Raw genomic sequence first — 13,571 nt, forward strand, 5'->3', positions numbered from 1 at the left:
GTCCATGGTGTATATTTGTCCAGATTGCACTTCCTGTATAGTTTGTAATAGCTGGGTGTCTTTTTGTATCAAGGAGACTTGGAACCGTAAGAGCACAGGTATGGCAAATAATGGTTTTAAGATATTTGCGTTCAGCTATGTTTGATCTTTCCCATGTTATAAGGGTGGTACTTATCTTGAACAGTAAACAACTCATCAAGACTTGAAAAAAATATTGTACTTATTTTAAAGTAAATATTTTGAAGTCTTGTAGGCATGCAAATAAACCATAACTTTTGAGCTAAATATTTGTGAGGAGGAAGGAGAAACACACAAACAATTCAATGTTCTTATCTCTGTTCCTAATGCAGTGTGAAGCATTGGGTCTCAACATTTGGGTTAAGAACCAAACGTTGGTCTCAAGTCTTGTGGTTTGATTAAAAGGTGAAACCTTAAATTGTGAAACATTTGTACAGTTAAGTAGCAGTTGATTGATGAATGAATTTAAAGGCTAGCATGAGTTGTATCTTGTGACCTTGGACAAATCACTTTACCCTCCATTGCCTCAGGTACAAACTTAGGACCTGATTCACTAAGGGTTTTTCCCATAGACACAAAATGGGAGAAAAGTCTTAATGGACCTGGCCCTTAGATTGTGAGCCTTCTGATGATCGGAAAAAACTACAGTATCTAAATGTAATCCATTTGAGTATCATGAAAGATGGAATATAAACTATTAAAACTATCTGAAAATTTAGTGAAAATCCACTTCATCTGACAAAATGGACTCTGTCCTTGAAAGCTCATGCCTCAATAAATTGGTTAGTCTATAAGGTGCCAGCTACTTCATGTCATTAGGTACCTTTGTGATAGCACTTCATATTAATCTTCAGCAGAACCTGCATTTTATGGGCTAGCATGGAAGAAGGTCCATTGTGGAAGCAGTTGCTCACATCTTGATGCATTTTTATTATAGTGAAGATTGACAAGGACAAACAGCTGGTGGTGCTGGATGAGGAGCATGAGGTTTGTTTTAATTTTAACCTCCTATGACTTACTGCTTTTTCTCTTATGTTGCATGAATTTGAGCATTTCTGTTGAATTTGACTTGAATATCTTTCACATGCATGCTTACTATACATGTAACATAGCAGAAGTTTTCAATGCATTTTTCTTGTTCAAATGACAGAAGTTTGTGTGTTTGTTGTCCTTGGGACAGCCCGATGGTTCATTAGATTAGCAGTTGCATATAGAGCCATCAACATATCAGTTTTGAGTTCAAATATGACTTGAGGCTAGTAGTGACCAGAAATTCTGTACCATCAGAAAGCTATCTAAAATGAAAGGGTAGTTTTTATCCAGTCCCATATTACAAATGCATCTTTGCAGTTGTCATCCTTCCTGGCTGTCACAATAGGTCAAAAATAGAATGGTCATAGATATAGATGGTGTCAACCATAAGTGTTCTCTTTAGAGCAGGGTCAAGAACTTCAGTTTTCAGTTTTTAAACCAGTACGTTTTACAAACACTGAGAGCCATATTCAATAGGCTGACGAGTGGCAAAATTATCCGAGTAAAGTTACCTGGATAACTTGAGCCAAATATTTACCCCTAAATTTACCTGGATAAACCTGTCTGGGTAACTCATTGGTGCTTGTCAGCTTGTTGAATGTTTTAAAAAAACAAACAAAAAACCCCCAACAAAACACAACAAAAAAAAACTGTTGGGACTGTTACGACTGAGCCTGTCCCTTCCCTCCCCCCTCCCTCCACCCAAGGTTTACAGTTACAGGTGGTTGCTATGATCTGAATGCCCCTCCCCTCTTCCTAACACCCACATTTCAAAAATATAGATGGCTGAGTGGTCCTAGTCATCTTTCTACTTCCTAAAGTGTGGTAGTGAGAGGTGATGGACCAAGATGACAGATGCGTTCTGAACACTCTCAGCAGCTCAAGTCAATTTTGCTTCCCCCCCCCCTATATTGTTAGGGACATCTTTCAGTTTTTGTTTTTCTTGGGCCAGTGTTATAACAAAACCCCCCAAAAAACCATGTAAAAATTACTTTTCCACTGATTTTTCTCCTTTGTATTGAGTCATTTTTCCACTTTTTTTTTTGTTATAACACTGAAATTTCTTGAAAAAATAACATGTAAAACTGAAAATAAAGGTCACTATATTGTATACCTTTTTTAAATTAAGTGAAGACCCTGGGCTTCCCTGTAGAGCTTGAATCTACGCCCATGTCTGGTTCCATCAATCAGTTTGGGTGCTGTTGTTCCTGTCTCAATGTTTTCATCTGATACGCAGTTGGTGGAAGCTGGCCTCCTGGTCCTGGAAGTATCTTTTGAGCCTAGAGAAGAGGATATTCCATCTGGTCTTGTGGTGGCGCGATCAAGTGGAGGGGCCTTAGAGAATTTGCATGTTGTTGACATTGATGTCACTAGAGACCTGGATGGAAGCTCTGCAGGAGAAGCAAAGCTGGATTCCAGCAGTCCGACTAGCTCTTGTTCTGGCTGTTGCAGGTGAAGAAAAGCATATGCAAGCAGAAGGTATAGGGCTGAAAGTAAGCTAGGGTAGGCCCGGTTTTCCTTGGTGAACTCTACTGTGCTTACCCTTGAGGCCATTTGGATGACTATAGCGGGGCTGATGAAATCCCTCTGTACAGTTGGAATAGTTATCAGAGTTCACTGCTTTCAGCGCTAAGGTATAAACTCAAGAACTGGCCATTATTTTATGTAATACAATAAAAGGCTTTATATCATGACTGGGGAAGTTTTAATACGAAAAGCTGGCCTTAATTAAAAATTGTAAATAATAAATTGCAATACTTTTGAAAATGTTGTTAAATCTAGGGCTGAAGACCAATAGGTGGGAAAGGATTCGAGGTGGGAAGGCTGCAACTGCTTTTTACACAAACAATGCCAACTGCAATGGAATTTTTCAAAAGGGACACATCTTGAAGCTCCTGAGCAAAAACCTTCCTTAGAAAAAACTTCAGTATCCCAAGTAAGAGTAGCTAAATAGTGACGTGTCTGGAGGTATGCAAAAAAGTGCTTCGAGGGGACATAGAAAACTCGACCCAACTCAGCAAAAGAGAGAACAGGTGCACTAGAATCATATAAATGCAAAATAAAGCGAATGCCTGCCTTAGCCCTACCATGAAAAATAGGTGCGTGATCTTTTCCAGGCGAAAACCCCACATTTCCCAGCAGAGGAAGCAGAAAAGAGTGGCAGCTTGATAAGCCCCATTTATCCCTCAGCCAACGCCAGGCCTGTATACACGGGTAAAGTAGGATTTTAGAAAAAGGCTGGCATTGAATATCTCCAGGCCGGCCCTGGATTAGGTATAAAGGAGACCAGGGAGCAACTATGTCATCAAGTAATCCAGCTTCACAAAATTGGTATGTACCAGAAAGCCACTCGCCCACAAACCTCAATTGGCACGCCATGTTAAAGATTCAGGTCTGGAAAAGCCAAACCTCTGCTTCCTTGGAGCATTCCAGTTTAGCATGGCTTATTTGTGCATCCTTACCATTCTAAATAAGTGAGAAAAATGAAAAGTAATTTATGAAGGTCTCGCACAGTAAGCCAACAAGGAAGCACATGTAGTTTGTATAAAATCTTAGGTATAAGCACCATTTTAAAAAACTCACATCTACCAAACAGAAAGGGAGATATTGCCACGTTTGCAGCTGAGACTGTGTCTGCGTGATGGTATCAGTAATATTCAACTCATACAGTAAGCCTAAATCCCTAGGGATCCACACGCCAAGATATTTAATTTTATGTGAAGCCCAATCAAGAGGAAATGGGCCTTCCCAAGGTTCCTCCAGTCTCAGGTCCAATGCCAAAGCCTTAGACTTAGAGAAATTTATTTTAAGACCTGCAATTTGATTAAACTGAGAAAACAGGCGTATAATGCAAGGTATGCTCTGTTTGGGGTGATCTACAAACAAGATATCGCCAGCAGACATAGCAATCTTGATCAGCTGGTTGCCCACATAGATACCCTGAAACTCCGCTTCCTGTCTCTTAGATACTAGGAGTTCGATCGCCAAGATAAACAAAGGAAACAAGGGGCAGCCTTGGCCAACTCCACATTGGAAAGCAAAAGAATCCGACAGGTCTTCATTGACAAGGATACAAGCACTTGGGATTATTATATAAAACTCTTTAACCATTCCACTAATCTAGTGGAGAATCCATAATGGGGCAGAGCCCAAAACATAAAGTCCCATGATAAAGAATCAAAGGCTTTTTCAGCATCTAGGCTGAGGACAACTGCCTCAGCTATAAATTTCTAACCCCCTGGCGCCATTTCACAAAATCAGTTTGGTCTGTATTCATCACCCGGGGGAGGACAGTGTTATTCTTATTTGCCAAAACAGCAGCCAGGCTTTTCAGGTCAACATTTATCAAGGAAATAGGGCGATAGGAACCCACTTCCAAGGGATCTTTACCCTTTTTAGGCAGGACAACTGTTACCTACTGATTCATATTAAGGGAAAGGGAGCCCACTTCTACTAAAGCATTATAAAACTGGGATAACAGAGGAAGTATCAGGAACCTTAGAATTTTGTAAAATTCCGTGTCCAGTGCATCCAACCCTGATGCCTTCCCAAGCTTCAGGCCCTGGGTCGCAGTAAAAATTTCATAGTCGCGGATTGGGGCACTAAGCCATGCTGTCACCTCCAGTGAGACAGAAGGCCAGGGAATGTCATGGGACGCCTGAACCATCCCGAATCCCTGCAATGCAGGATCTCGGACTCCGCATCCTCACATGGTTTGCAAGGAGTTTGCTAGATTTATTCCTAAATTTGTACATCTGGTATTGATATCGTAGGGACTTGGAGGCCCCTGATGCAGTAAATGATTCAAGGCCACCCAAGTTTGATCTACAGTAAATTTAGAAGAGGGGGACATATCAACCAAAGATTGCGTGGCTTTCAGTGCTTTGGTTAAAGCCAGAATCTCTGCATTGCGCTTGCGATTGGTTTTTGCCACATGCGCAATTATATGGCTCCTCAGGACCGTTTTACCCGCCTCCCACAGCAGCGAGGGCGCAATACCAGATGTCTTAACATAAGTAGTCCTCCCAACATTTTTTTAAGATAATTATGGAATCTTGAATCCAACTAAAGCTCGGAGCTCATCTGCTAGGAAAAAGATGGGGGTGGGGGGGATCCACCCAAGTTCCCCTCCTACAGACACTGGGGCATGATCAGAAATAGAAATAGTGCCAGAAGTAGCTTCTCTCACTCCTAGGAAAATACTATCAGAAATTAACAAATAGTCCAAACGTGAATAGGATTTGTGCGGATTAGAATAAAAGGTGAAATCCTGCTCCCCTAGATGGAGGACCTGCAAAATGTTAAGTAGCCCCAACTCCTTGCAAAGAAAGTTCTCACCCAATCCCTCTGAATGCTTATTAGCTGCCTTTGCAAGTTGGCAATCGATTGTCCTGTCTGCTACAACATGGAAATCACCCCCAACTACTGCCTTGTAATCAGAAAAAGTAAGGAGGTGGCCCACTAACAAAAGAAAAAATGTATGGGAGGAATTATTAGGGGCATATATATTACAGAAAAATTTTTTTTGGTGATAGTGTGCCTGCTACTATAATGAAATGCCTTTCTGGGTCCTGCAATTGGTGCTCAATCTGAAAAGGTAATTGTTTATGGAAAGGTATCGCCACCCCTCTCTTCCTAGTAGTGTAAGAAGAGAAAACACATTGTCCCACCCACTCATGCTTTAACTTTTTATGTTCTAAATCTGATAAGTGGGTCTCTTGCAAAAACACTACCTGGGAGTGTAAGCGTTGAAACATACAGTAGCTTTTTACATTTAAATGAAGAGTGGATCCCCACTACATTCAGCGATATAACCTTAACCTTTGCCATGGTGAGGCAGAAAAAGGGAGAGACTAAATACGACTTACATAAGGCTGAGCAAGTAAAACAATAGGTTGGACGACCTCTGTCACCCTAAACACCCAGGTCAACCATATCTTCACAATATTCCAGTGACTGATCCCCATAGTATAGGAAAAGAAAAACCAACCCTGCATGTTATCCCTATCCCTCCCCCTCTCCCCTATCCATCCACATGCGCACCCAAACATACCAACCATGCAGACACAATACTCCAGACCACAACTGCTCCTCACTCCCCAAGAGACTCAGCGTCCACCTGCCAGAGATGACATTGCAACAAGGGACACCTCGTGGAACCTTCCTCTCCCTCCAAACTATAGTGATATACAACTCAATCAAAGGTGGAGAAGATAATGCTACTGCCATAAAGGGCTTGAAACGTATATAAAATGGTAAATGAGCTTTAACAAAAACTAGGCAATGGTATTAGGCCTAAGAGAAAAAATATGAGTGCAAACAAACAGGTTAACCACAGAAGACATGATAATAGTAGCATCAGCAAGACTGTTCGGGCAGTAAACCCCTCTGCAGATCAGAGGCCATCGCAGCAAGGTAGTTAAACATAAGTGAAGTAGAACAAACTCCATCCTTTCCCATCCATGTGGATCTGGCTGCGTCAAGTAAGAAAATAGTATCTTGCAACTTACAAAATCAGCAAAACTCAGGAAAATGACAACCACAGTCAAAATAAAAATCATTGCCTGCCAGGGCACTCCTTAATCTGCTGTCTGCGGGGATAGCGTGTTCAGAAATAATGCACCTTCTTCCTTAGTGTTGAAAAACAGAACTTTATCATGATGAACCCACAATTTAGCAGAAAACAATAAGGCAGAATGGATTCCTCTGGTGTAACTCCAAACAGGCCGGCGACATTTCTTTCCTCTGCACCGCAACACGAGCAGAGAAATCATTGAAGAGCAGGATTTTATGTCCCACAAATTCAAGAGCAGGATGCTGTCGGACTGCTTGCAGCAATCAAACCTTGAGGGACCAATTGAGGATGCGTGCCATAATTGGTCTGGGCTTATCTGAGGCACGTATTGGACCTATACGATGAATCCGCTCACAGCAGAGACTATAATCCCTCAAACACTAGTCCCACTCGGTCTGTAAACCATTTCTCTAGAAAGTCATAGAGCTCCTCCTCCCGTAGCGATTCTGGGAGACAAATAATTTTAACATTTATTCCACCAGCTATGGTTTTCTTGATCTAACCTGTCAGTCAAGGCCAAATTCTGCACTTTCAAATCTCAATATGGCGCTCAACCTCCACCAACATGTCTTCCTGGTTAGAGATGCACTGCTCTGCTACATCAATCTACTTGGACTACCCTTCCAAACTTCCCTTGATATCTATAGAAGCTTGAATTTTTATCAGCCATTCATCCAGGGCTGCAGAAACTCTGTTAGGGATCTGCAGTAAAACCTCCTTCGAAATCGCCGCCAAGGTTTGTGCTCTCTGTCGCGGCTGCCATTTTGGAACTGCCAGCTCGTTTCTTTCACATCACGCACGCTCCTGCTGTTCATAGCCCGACAGCCATTCTGCAGGAAGACAAAAAGTGAAGCCGAGCTCGAAGGTATGATTTGCGGGTAGTAGGAGCGAAATAGAGCCTTTCCTGGTATTAAATCAGCGTTGTGTAGTGGGGGTGGGGGCTGGTACCGGAGCTCATACACCCAACCTCCGTTCAGCTTTATGCCATAACTGGAAGTCTCCAGCCAAGGTGTTCCTGCTGGAACTCGAATTCAGAAGTTGCTAGCTCAACTCAGTCTGTTGAACACTCTGTGCCCAACTGTATGGTTTTACCTGCAGATCTTTGGATTAATAGTGGTGACCCTGGAAGTGTTGCCATGGGCGAGATCGCATATGCATCCTCTTCAGCACTCCCTGCTGTCTCTGTGGAATCCACAGTCGTAGGACTATTCGATTCTGCTCCACCTGCCAATGGTGGTCTTCTCCCAACTGCAATGGTGGCTGCAGGTAGATCTACGGAAGGGAGTTTCGCTATCCCCTCCAGACTGGCTAGTCCTGACAATGGATGCGAGTTTCTTTGGTTGGAGAGCTCATGGTCAGGAGCTAACGGCCCAAGGGCGCTGGAGTGCAGAGAGTCTCTCTGGAACTTCAGTCGCCTGGAGGCCAGGGTAATGTGGTTGGCATGTTTACAGTTTGGCGACAGGCTGCAGGGTCACTCGGTCCACATAATGTCTGACAATGCAATAACTGTGGCTTAAATCATTTGGCAGGGAGGTACCAAGAGCCAGCAAGTGTTGTAGGAAATCATCTTATGGAATGGGCAGAGGTGCATCTCCAGATCTCAGCCTTGCACATCGCAGGCTAAGACAACGTAAGAGTAGACTTTCTCAGCAGAGAGTCTGGACCCAGGAGAGTGGGCATTGTCAAGATGAGGCGTTTCAGTTGATTTGGTATCACTGGAATCTCATGTTCCTGGACCTGTTGACTGCTTTGAGCACTGTGTAAGCTTCACAATTCTTCAGCCACAGAAGAGATCTAAGGTCATTGGGGATCGATGCCCTAGTGCGGGAGTGGCTGGAAGACAAGTTGTATGCCTTTCCTCCATGGCTCATGTTGGGCAGATTGATTCCAAGGATCAAACGCCACAGAGGGATGCTCCAGATTGGCCCAGGAGACCATGGCATGCAGATCTCTGGAGGCTTCTGGTGGATTCACCTCATTGATTTCTGGTGCACAGAACCTGTTGCAGCAGGGCCTGTCCTTCACGGACATCAGACTCAATTTTGTCTTATGGTATAGCTTTTGACAGGGCTTACTTCTGAAAAGTGGATACTCTGCAGCAGTGATCTCTGCCTTGCTAAGAGCTAGAAAGTTCTCCACTTCCTTGGCCTATGTGTGGATTTGGAGAAATTTTGAGCCTGGTGCAAAGATCACGGAACTCTTCCTTGTTCAGTCAAAATACCATTCATTTTGGAATTTTTACAGGATGGCTTGAATAAAGGCTTGACCCTCTATTTCTTAAGGGTACAAGTAACTACTCTTGCCTGTTTCAGGGGTCCAGTCAATGGTGAATTCTTGTCAGCTCATTCTGATGTGGCCCCTTTTTTTCTGAAAGAGGTGGAACTTTTTGTCATCTTTTACGTTTCCGGTGCCCCTTTGGAGTCTGAATTTGGTTTGGGATTTTTTGGTAGGCCCTTCGTTTCGACCACTATGTACTCTGTCCTTGCGGTTTCTGATCTTGACAACAGTGTACCTTTTGGCAAATTGTTCTGTGCGTAGGTTTTCCGAACTGCAGATCTTGTCTTGCCAGGAGCAGTTTCTCTTTTTACCGAGATGTTGCGGCCCTTGGATGTCAAATGGCATATTGTCAGTTATCTGGAGGTCACTGGGCCTCTGCATAGATCAGATTGCCTGTTTGTCCTCCATGGCGGTACTATTCGGGGAGAGCCAGTCTTGTGGGCTACAGTAGTTCACTGGATTTAGGAGGTAGTCATGACAGCATATGTGGATGCTGGGAAGCCATTACCTAGTCTGGTTCAGGCCTATTCTACTCATGTTCAGGAAGTGTCATGAGCAGAAGTTAGATTGTTGTCTCCCATCGACCTTTGAGCTACGACATGGTGCTCCATGCGCACCTTTCCAGGTATTATCATCTGGAAGTGCAAGCCCTGGAGGACGCAGCATTTGCACATGCGATCTTTGTCTGGACCATGGACAGCCTTTCGCCCTATTCGGGAGTAGTTTGGGTACATCCCACTTGTTCTGGATTCATCTGACTGGACACTAAGAAATGATAAATTACTACTTACCTGATTAATTTCCTTTTCTTTAGGACAATCAGTTGCATCCAGCTTCCCTCCCTTGGCTGCCGTATGATTGCATAATGATCCTCCTGTGTGCCTACATGTTTACAGGGCTTACTAGTAAGTGATACTCCAGTCCCTAGACTAATGTTGCTATATTCTTGTCTGAGCTCAGTGTTGCCTGTTGGCTGAGAATAGCAATGGATATCTGCTTTTCATCAAGTTGTTTTTTTTTTCCTAGTCTGTCCACAGATGCTTTTGAAGAGAATACTGGCAGGCTGATGCAACTGCAGGGGTGTATATACTGTGACGTCAGTTTACTCAGTCTCCATCTGCTGGTAGGAATGCATAACCTACTTGTTCTGGATTCATCTGACCGTCTTAAAGAAAAGGAAAAATTAATCAGGTAAGTAGTAATTTCTCATTTTCTGTTTCTCATTTCTAAATACTCTATCCCCATTTAAAGGACTCTTCTATGAATTTTAATTATTTTTTTTCTAACTCAAGTTGGATTTTTCTTTCTGGTAAACTATTTGTAAAATATATAAATGTGGCACCATTCCTATCCCTGCCCTCAAACTTACTCCTGTATGCCATCAGGAGACATTCTTGCTTCCTCCTGTGGGGTTCATATCTAAGTGATGGTACAGATGGCAGATACCTGCACTTAGATAGTCATTTATTCACTGCATTATCTTTAGGATTGGTCAGTTCACCAGACAGCTGATGTTAGCCAGCCAACCCCTTTGAATATGAAGCTCTTAATTCATAACCCCTTCCCGCTCCCTAAAAATGAGGAAAAAGCACATATATCAGATTGCTCTATGCATATGTGCTGACTCTCTAGAAATAACTAAAATTGTTAGGTTGCTATTGACACACTGTTTTTTTTAACTTGTATCTTGGACTGTCTAATTCTCCCCCCCCCCCCCCCCTTTACTAACAACAAGACAGGCTGTTACTTATGGGACTTTCTCAGTGTTTGTTCTGTATTGTTTGCCAGTATTGGTTATAAATGTTATATATCTATAGATATAATTATTGTATTAAGAATTTATTTTGGTAACTATTGGTAACCAAAGACAAATGCATGTGTTCATTTTTTCTAACCATTCAGAGGCAGAGCCAGTAATCACTGTTAAAATATTTTGCATGCACAGTACACAGTGGCTATCTCAGACATGTGTATGCATACTAAAAATATAACTTGCATGCAGATAGGATAAGGAGCTCATTAGCTATTATTGTCCTATGCTCTTCCTCCATAACATGCACATTTTCTCTCATGCATATTCATTGTGGATATCCTGAAAACCCGACTGGCTGGGGGGGTCCACAGAACAGGGCCCCCAATCCCTCCCTACCGTCTCAACATCCAAGAACCACTTCTCTATGCAGCGCTACATTTTACTCTTGCCAGTGGTGGTATGAGGGAATTTAACACACAAGGGGAAGTCTCTTGTTCTCAGAGCTTCTCCCCACCCCTCTATCCAGAAATGACTGTGGCTGCATGATAGATACTGAAGCACTGCTGGGCAGCATGATGAGATCAGCAGTGTGCATTCCTTCCTTGCTGGTGAAGACTTGAGGGTCCACCAGGAGGAGAGTGGACATTCTGGAAATGTGGGGTTTGAAACCAGTGTTTGTAATCGGTGGTAGTGGGAGAGCTGTTGTGGAAAGGTCAGGGGAATGAAGAGGAGTTAGGCTCAGCCCAGAGGCCAGGTTTTGGATGTTGAGATGGTAGGGAGGGATTGGGGGGCCCTGAAGGGACAATTTTTATTGTACTAGGAGGGAGGTTTTCCTGAGCTGCCCAGTTAATAACATAAGAAGTTGCCATACTGGGTCAGACCAAGGGTCCATCAAGCCCAGCATCCTGTTTCCAACAGTGGCCAATCCAGGATACAAGTACCCAAACAAATCACATGCTACTAAGGCTGGTAATAACTAATGGCTATTCCCTAAGTCAGCCTGATTAATAGCAGTTTATGAACTTCTCCTCCTGAAACTTGTGCAAACCTTTTTAAACCCAGCTGCACTAATTGCCCTATCCACATCTTCTGGCAATGAATTCCAGAGCTTAATAGTGAGTTGAGTGAGAATTTGTGTTTTAAATGTGCTGCTTGCTAACTTCATGGAGTGCCCCCTAGTCCTTGTATTATATGAGAGTAAATAAGATTCACATTTACCCATTTCAGTCCTCAGAGAAGGGCAACCAAAATGATAAAGGGGATGGAACAGCTCCCCTATGAGGAAAGACTGAAGAGGTTAGGGCTATTCAGCTTGGAGAAGAGACGGCTGAGGGGAGATATGATAGAGGTCTTTAAGATCATGAGAGGTCTTGAACGAGTAGTTGTGAATCGGTTATTTACACTTTCAAATAATAGAAGGACTAGGGGGCATTCCATGAAGTTAGCAAGTAGCACATTTAAGACAAATCAGAGAAAATTCTTTTCCACTCAACGCACAATTAAGTCCTGGAATTTGTTGCCAGAGGATGTGGTTAGTGCAGTTAGTGTAGCTGGGTTCAAAAAAGGTTTGGATAAGTTCTTGGAAGAGAAGTCCATTAATTTCTATTAATCAAGTTTACTTGATTAATAGCATCAGTGGCATGGGATCTTCTTAGTGTTGGGTAATTGCCAGGTTTTTGTGGCCTGGTTTGGCCTCTGTTGGAAACAGGATGCTGGGCTTGATGGACCCTTGGTCTGACCCAGCATGGCAATTTCTTATGTTCTTATGTTTATAGACCTCAGTCATATGCACCCTTATCCACTTCTTCTCCAAGCTGAACAGCCCTAATTTCTTTAGCCTTTCTTCATGGGGATCCATTCCATCCCCTTTTTTTTATTTTGGTTTCCCTTCCCTGTACCTTTTCTAGCACAACTATATATTTTTTTGAGATGCAGTGACTAGAAATGCACACAGTGCTCCAAGTATGGTCTCACCATGGAGTGATACAGAGACTTTTATGACATTTTCCGTCTTATTCACCATTCCTTTCCTAATTCCTAACATTCTGGTTGCTTTTTTAACCACTGCAGCATACTGAGCAGACAATTTCAATGTGGTGTCCACTATGATACCTAGACCTTTTTCTGGGTGGTAATTCCTAATATGGAACCTCACATTGTGTAACTTCAGCGTAGGTTATTTTTTCCATCGATAAGCAGGCTAAATTAGCCATGCTGTTTGGGCTACGTCATCAATGGTGCTCTTGTGGACGTTGTTACAGGAAGCAAAGCTGCGAATGGTGTTGCGCCTGCGCGGCTTTTCCCACGCATAGCACGTCATCAGTCTCCTCAATGCTGTTCTCTCCGTGCTTGGATAAGGACACGTTTTTTTGGTCTCATCTGTGTCCTCATGCAAACCGCTTTTCTCATTTTTTTAATTTCTTCACGTCCGTGATCCCCCAATAGCACTTTTCAGTGTACTATGTTATCTCACCTTAGCTTGATGGTACCCTGTTATAGAGTCCATCAAGCTAGAGTGAGAGAAGATAGTAGTAGAAATTTCATCTTTTTGAAATTTCCTCGTTCCAAATCATCATATCTTCACCAAGGTGTACTGTGCTGTTTGTACAACTCACTCTACATACGAAACTGGCCCCTAAACTCTAAACCACCACCAATACCTCATCTCGACCTATTAGATGGACCTATAGAGATAAAAATACTTCACTACTATGAGGGCCTTGTAAGATAGTCTGTCTCTGTCTCGCTGTCTGTCTCTGTCTCTCAGCACAAGATATGAAAAATAGAGATTATTGCAGGGCACGGTAAGTTTACCGCAACACGCAATACTACCGATGTGAAGCGGTAAGTTACCGCATGGTGCAGTAATTCAAAAACTTCCATAAACACGCCCCTTTTTGTTATCTATGCGTTAAC

General features: G+C 42.8%; 1 protein-coding gene across 3 annotated transcripts in view; it reads left to right on the plus strand.

Moving 5' to 3' along the window:
- The window catches only part of GMFB (glia maturation factor beta), a 92,802-nt gene that overhangs the window by 46,906 nt on the left and 32,325 nt on the right, over positions 1–13,571 (plus strand). For all 3 annotated transcript variants that reach the window (XM_029598294.1, XM_029598295.1, XM_029598296.1), the window contains one exon: positions 956–1,005. In XM_029598294.1, the coding sequence (XP_029454154.1) occupies positions 956–1,005 (50 nt within the window). The remainder of the gene's footprint in view (positions 1–955; positions 1,006–13,571) is intronic.

Source organism: Rhinatrema bivittatum, chromosome 4 (assembly GCF_901001135.1).
Source record: "Rhinatrema bivittatum chromosome 4, aRhiBiv1.1, whole genome shotgun sequence".
Classification (NCBI taxonomy): domain Eukaryota; kingdom Metazoa; phylum Chordata; class Amphibia; order Gymnophiona; family Rhinatrematidae; genus Rhinatrema; species Rhinatrema bivittatum.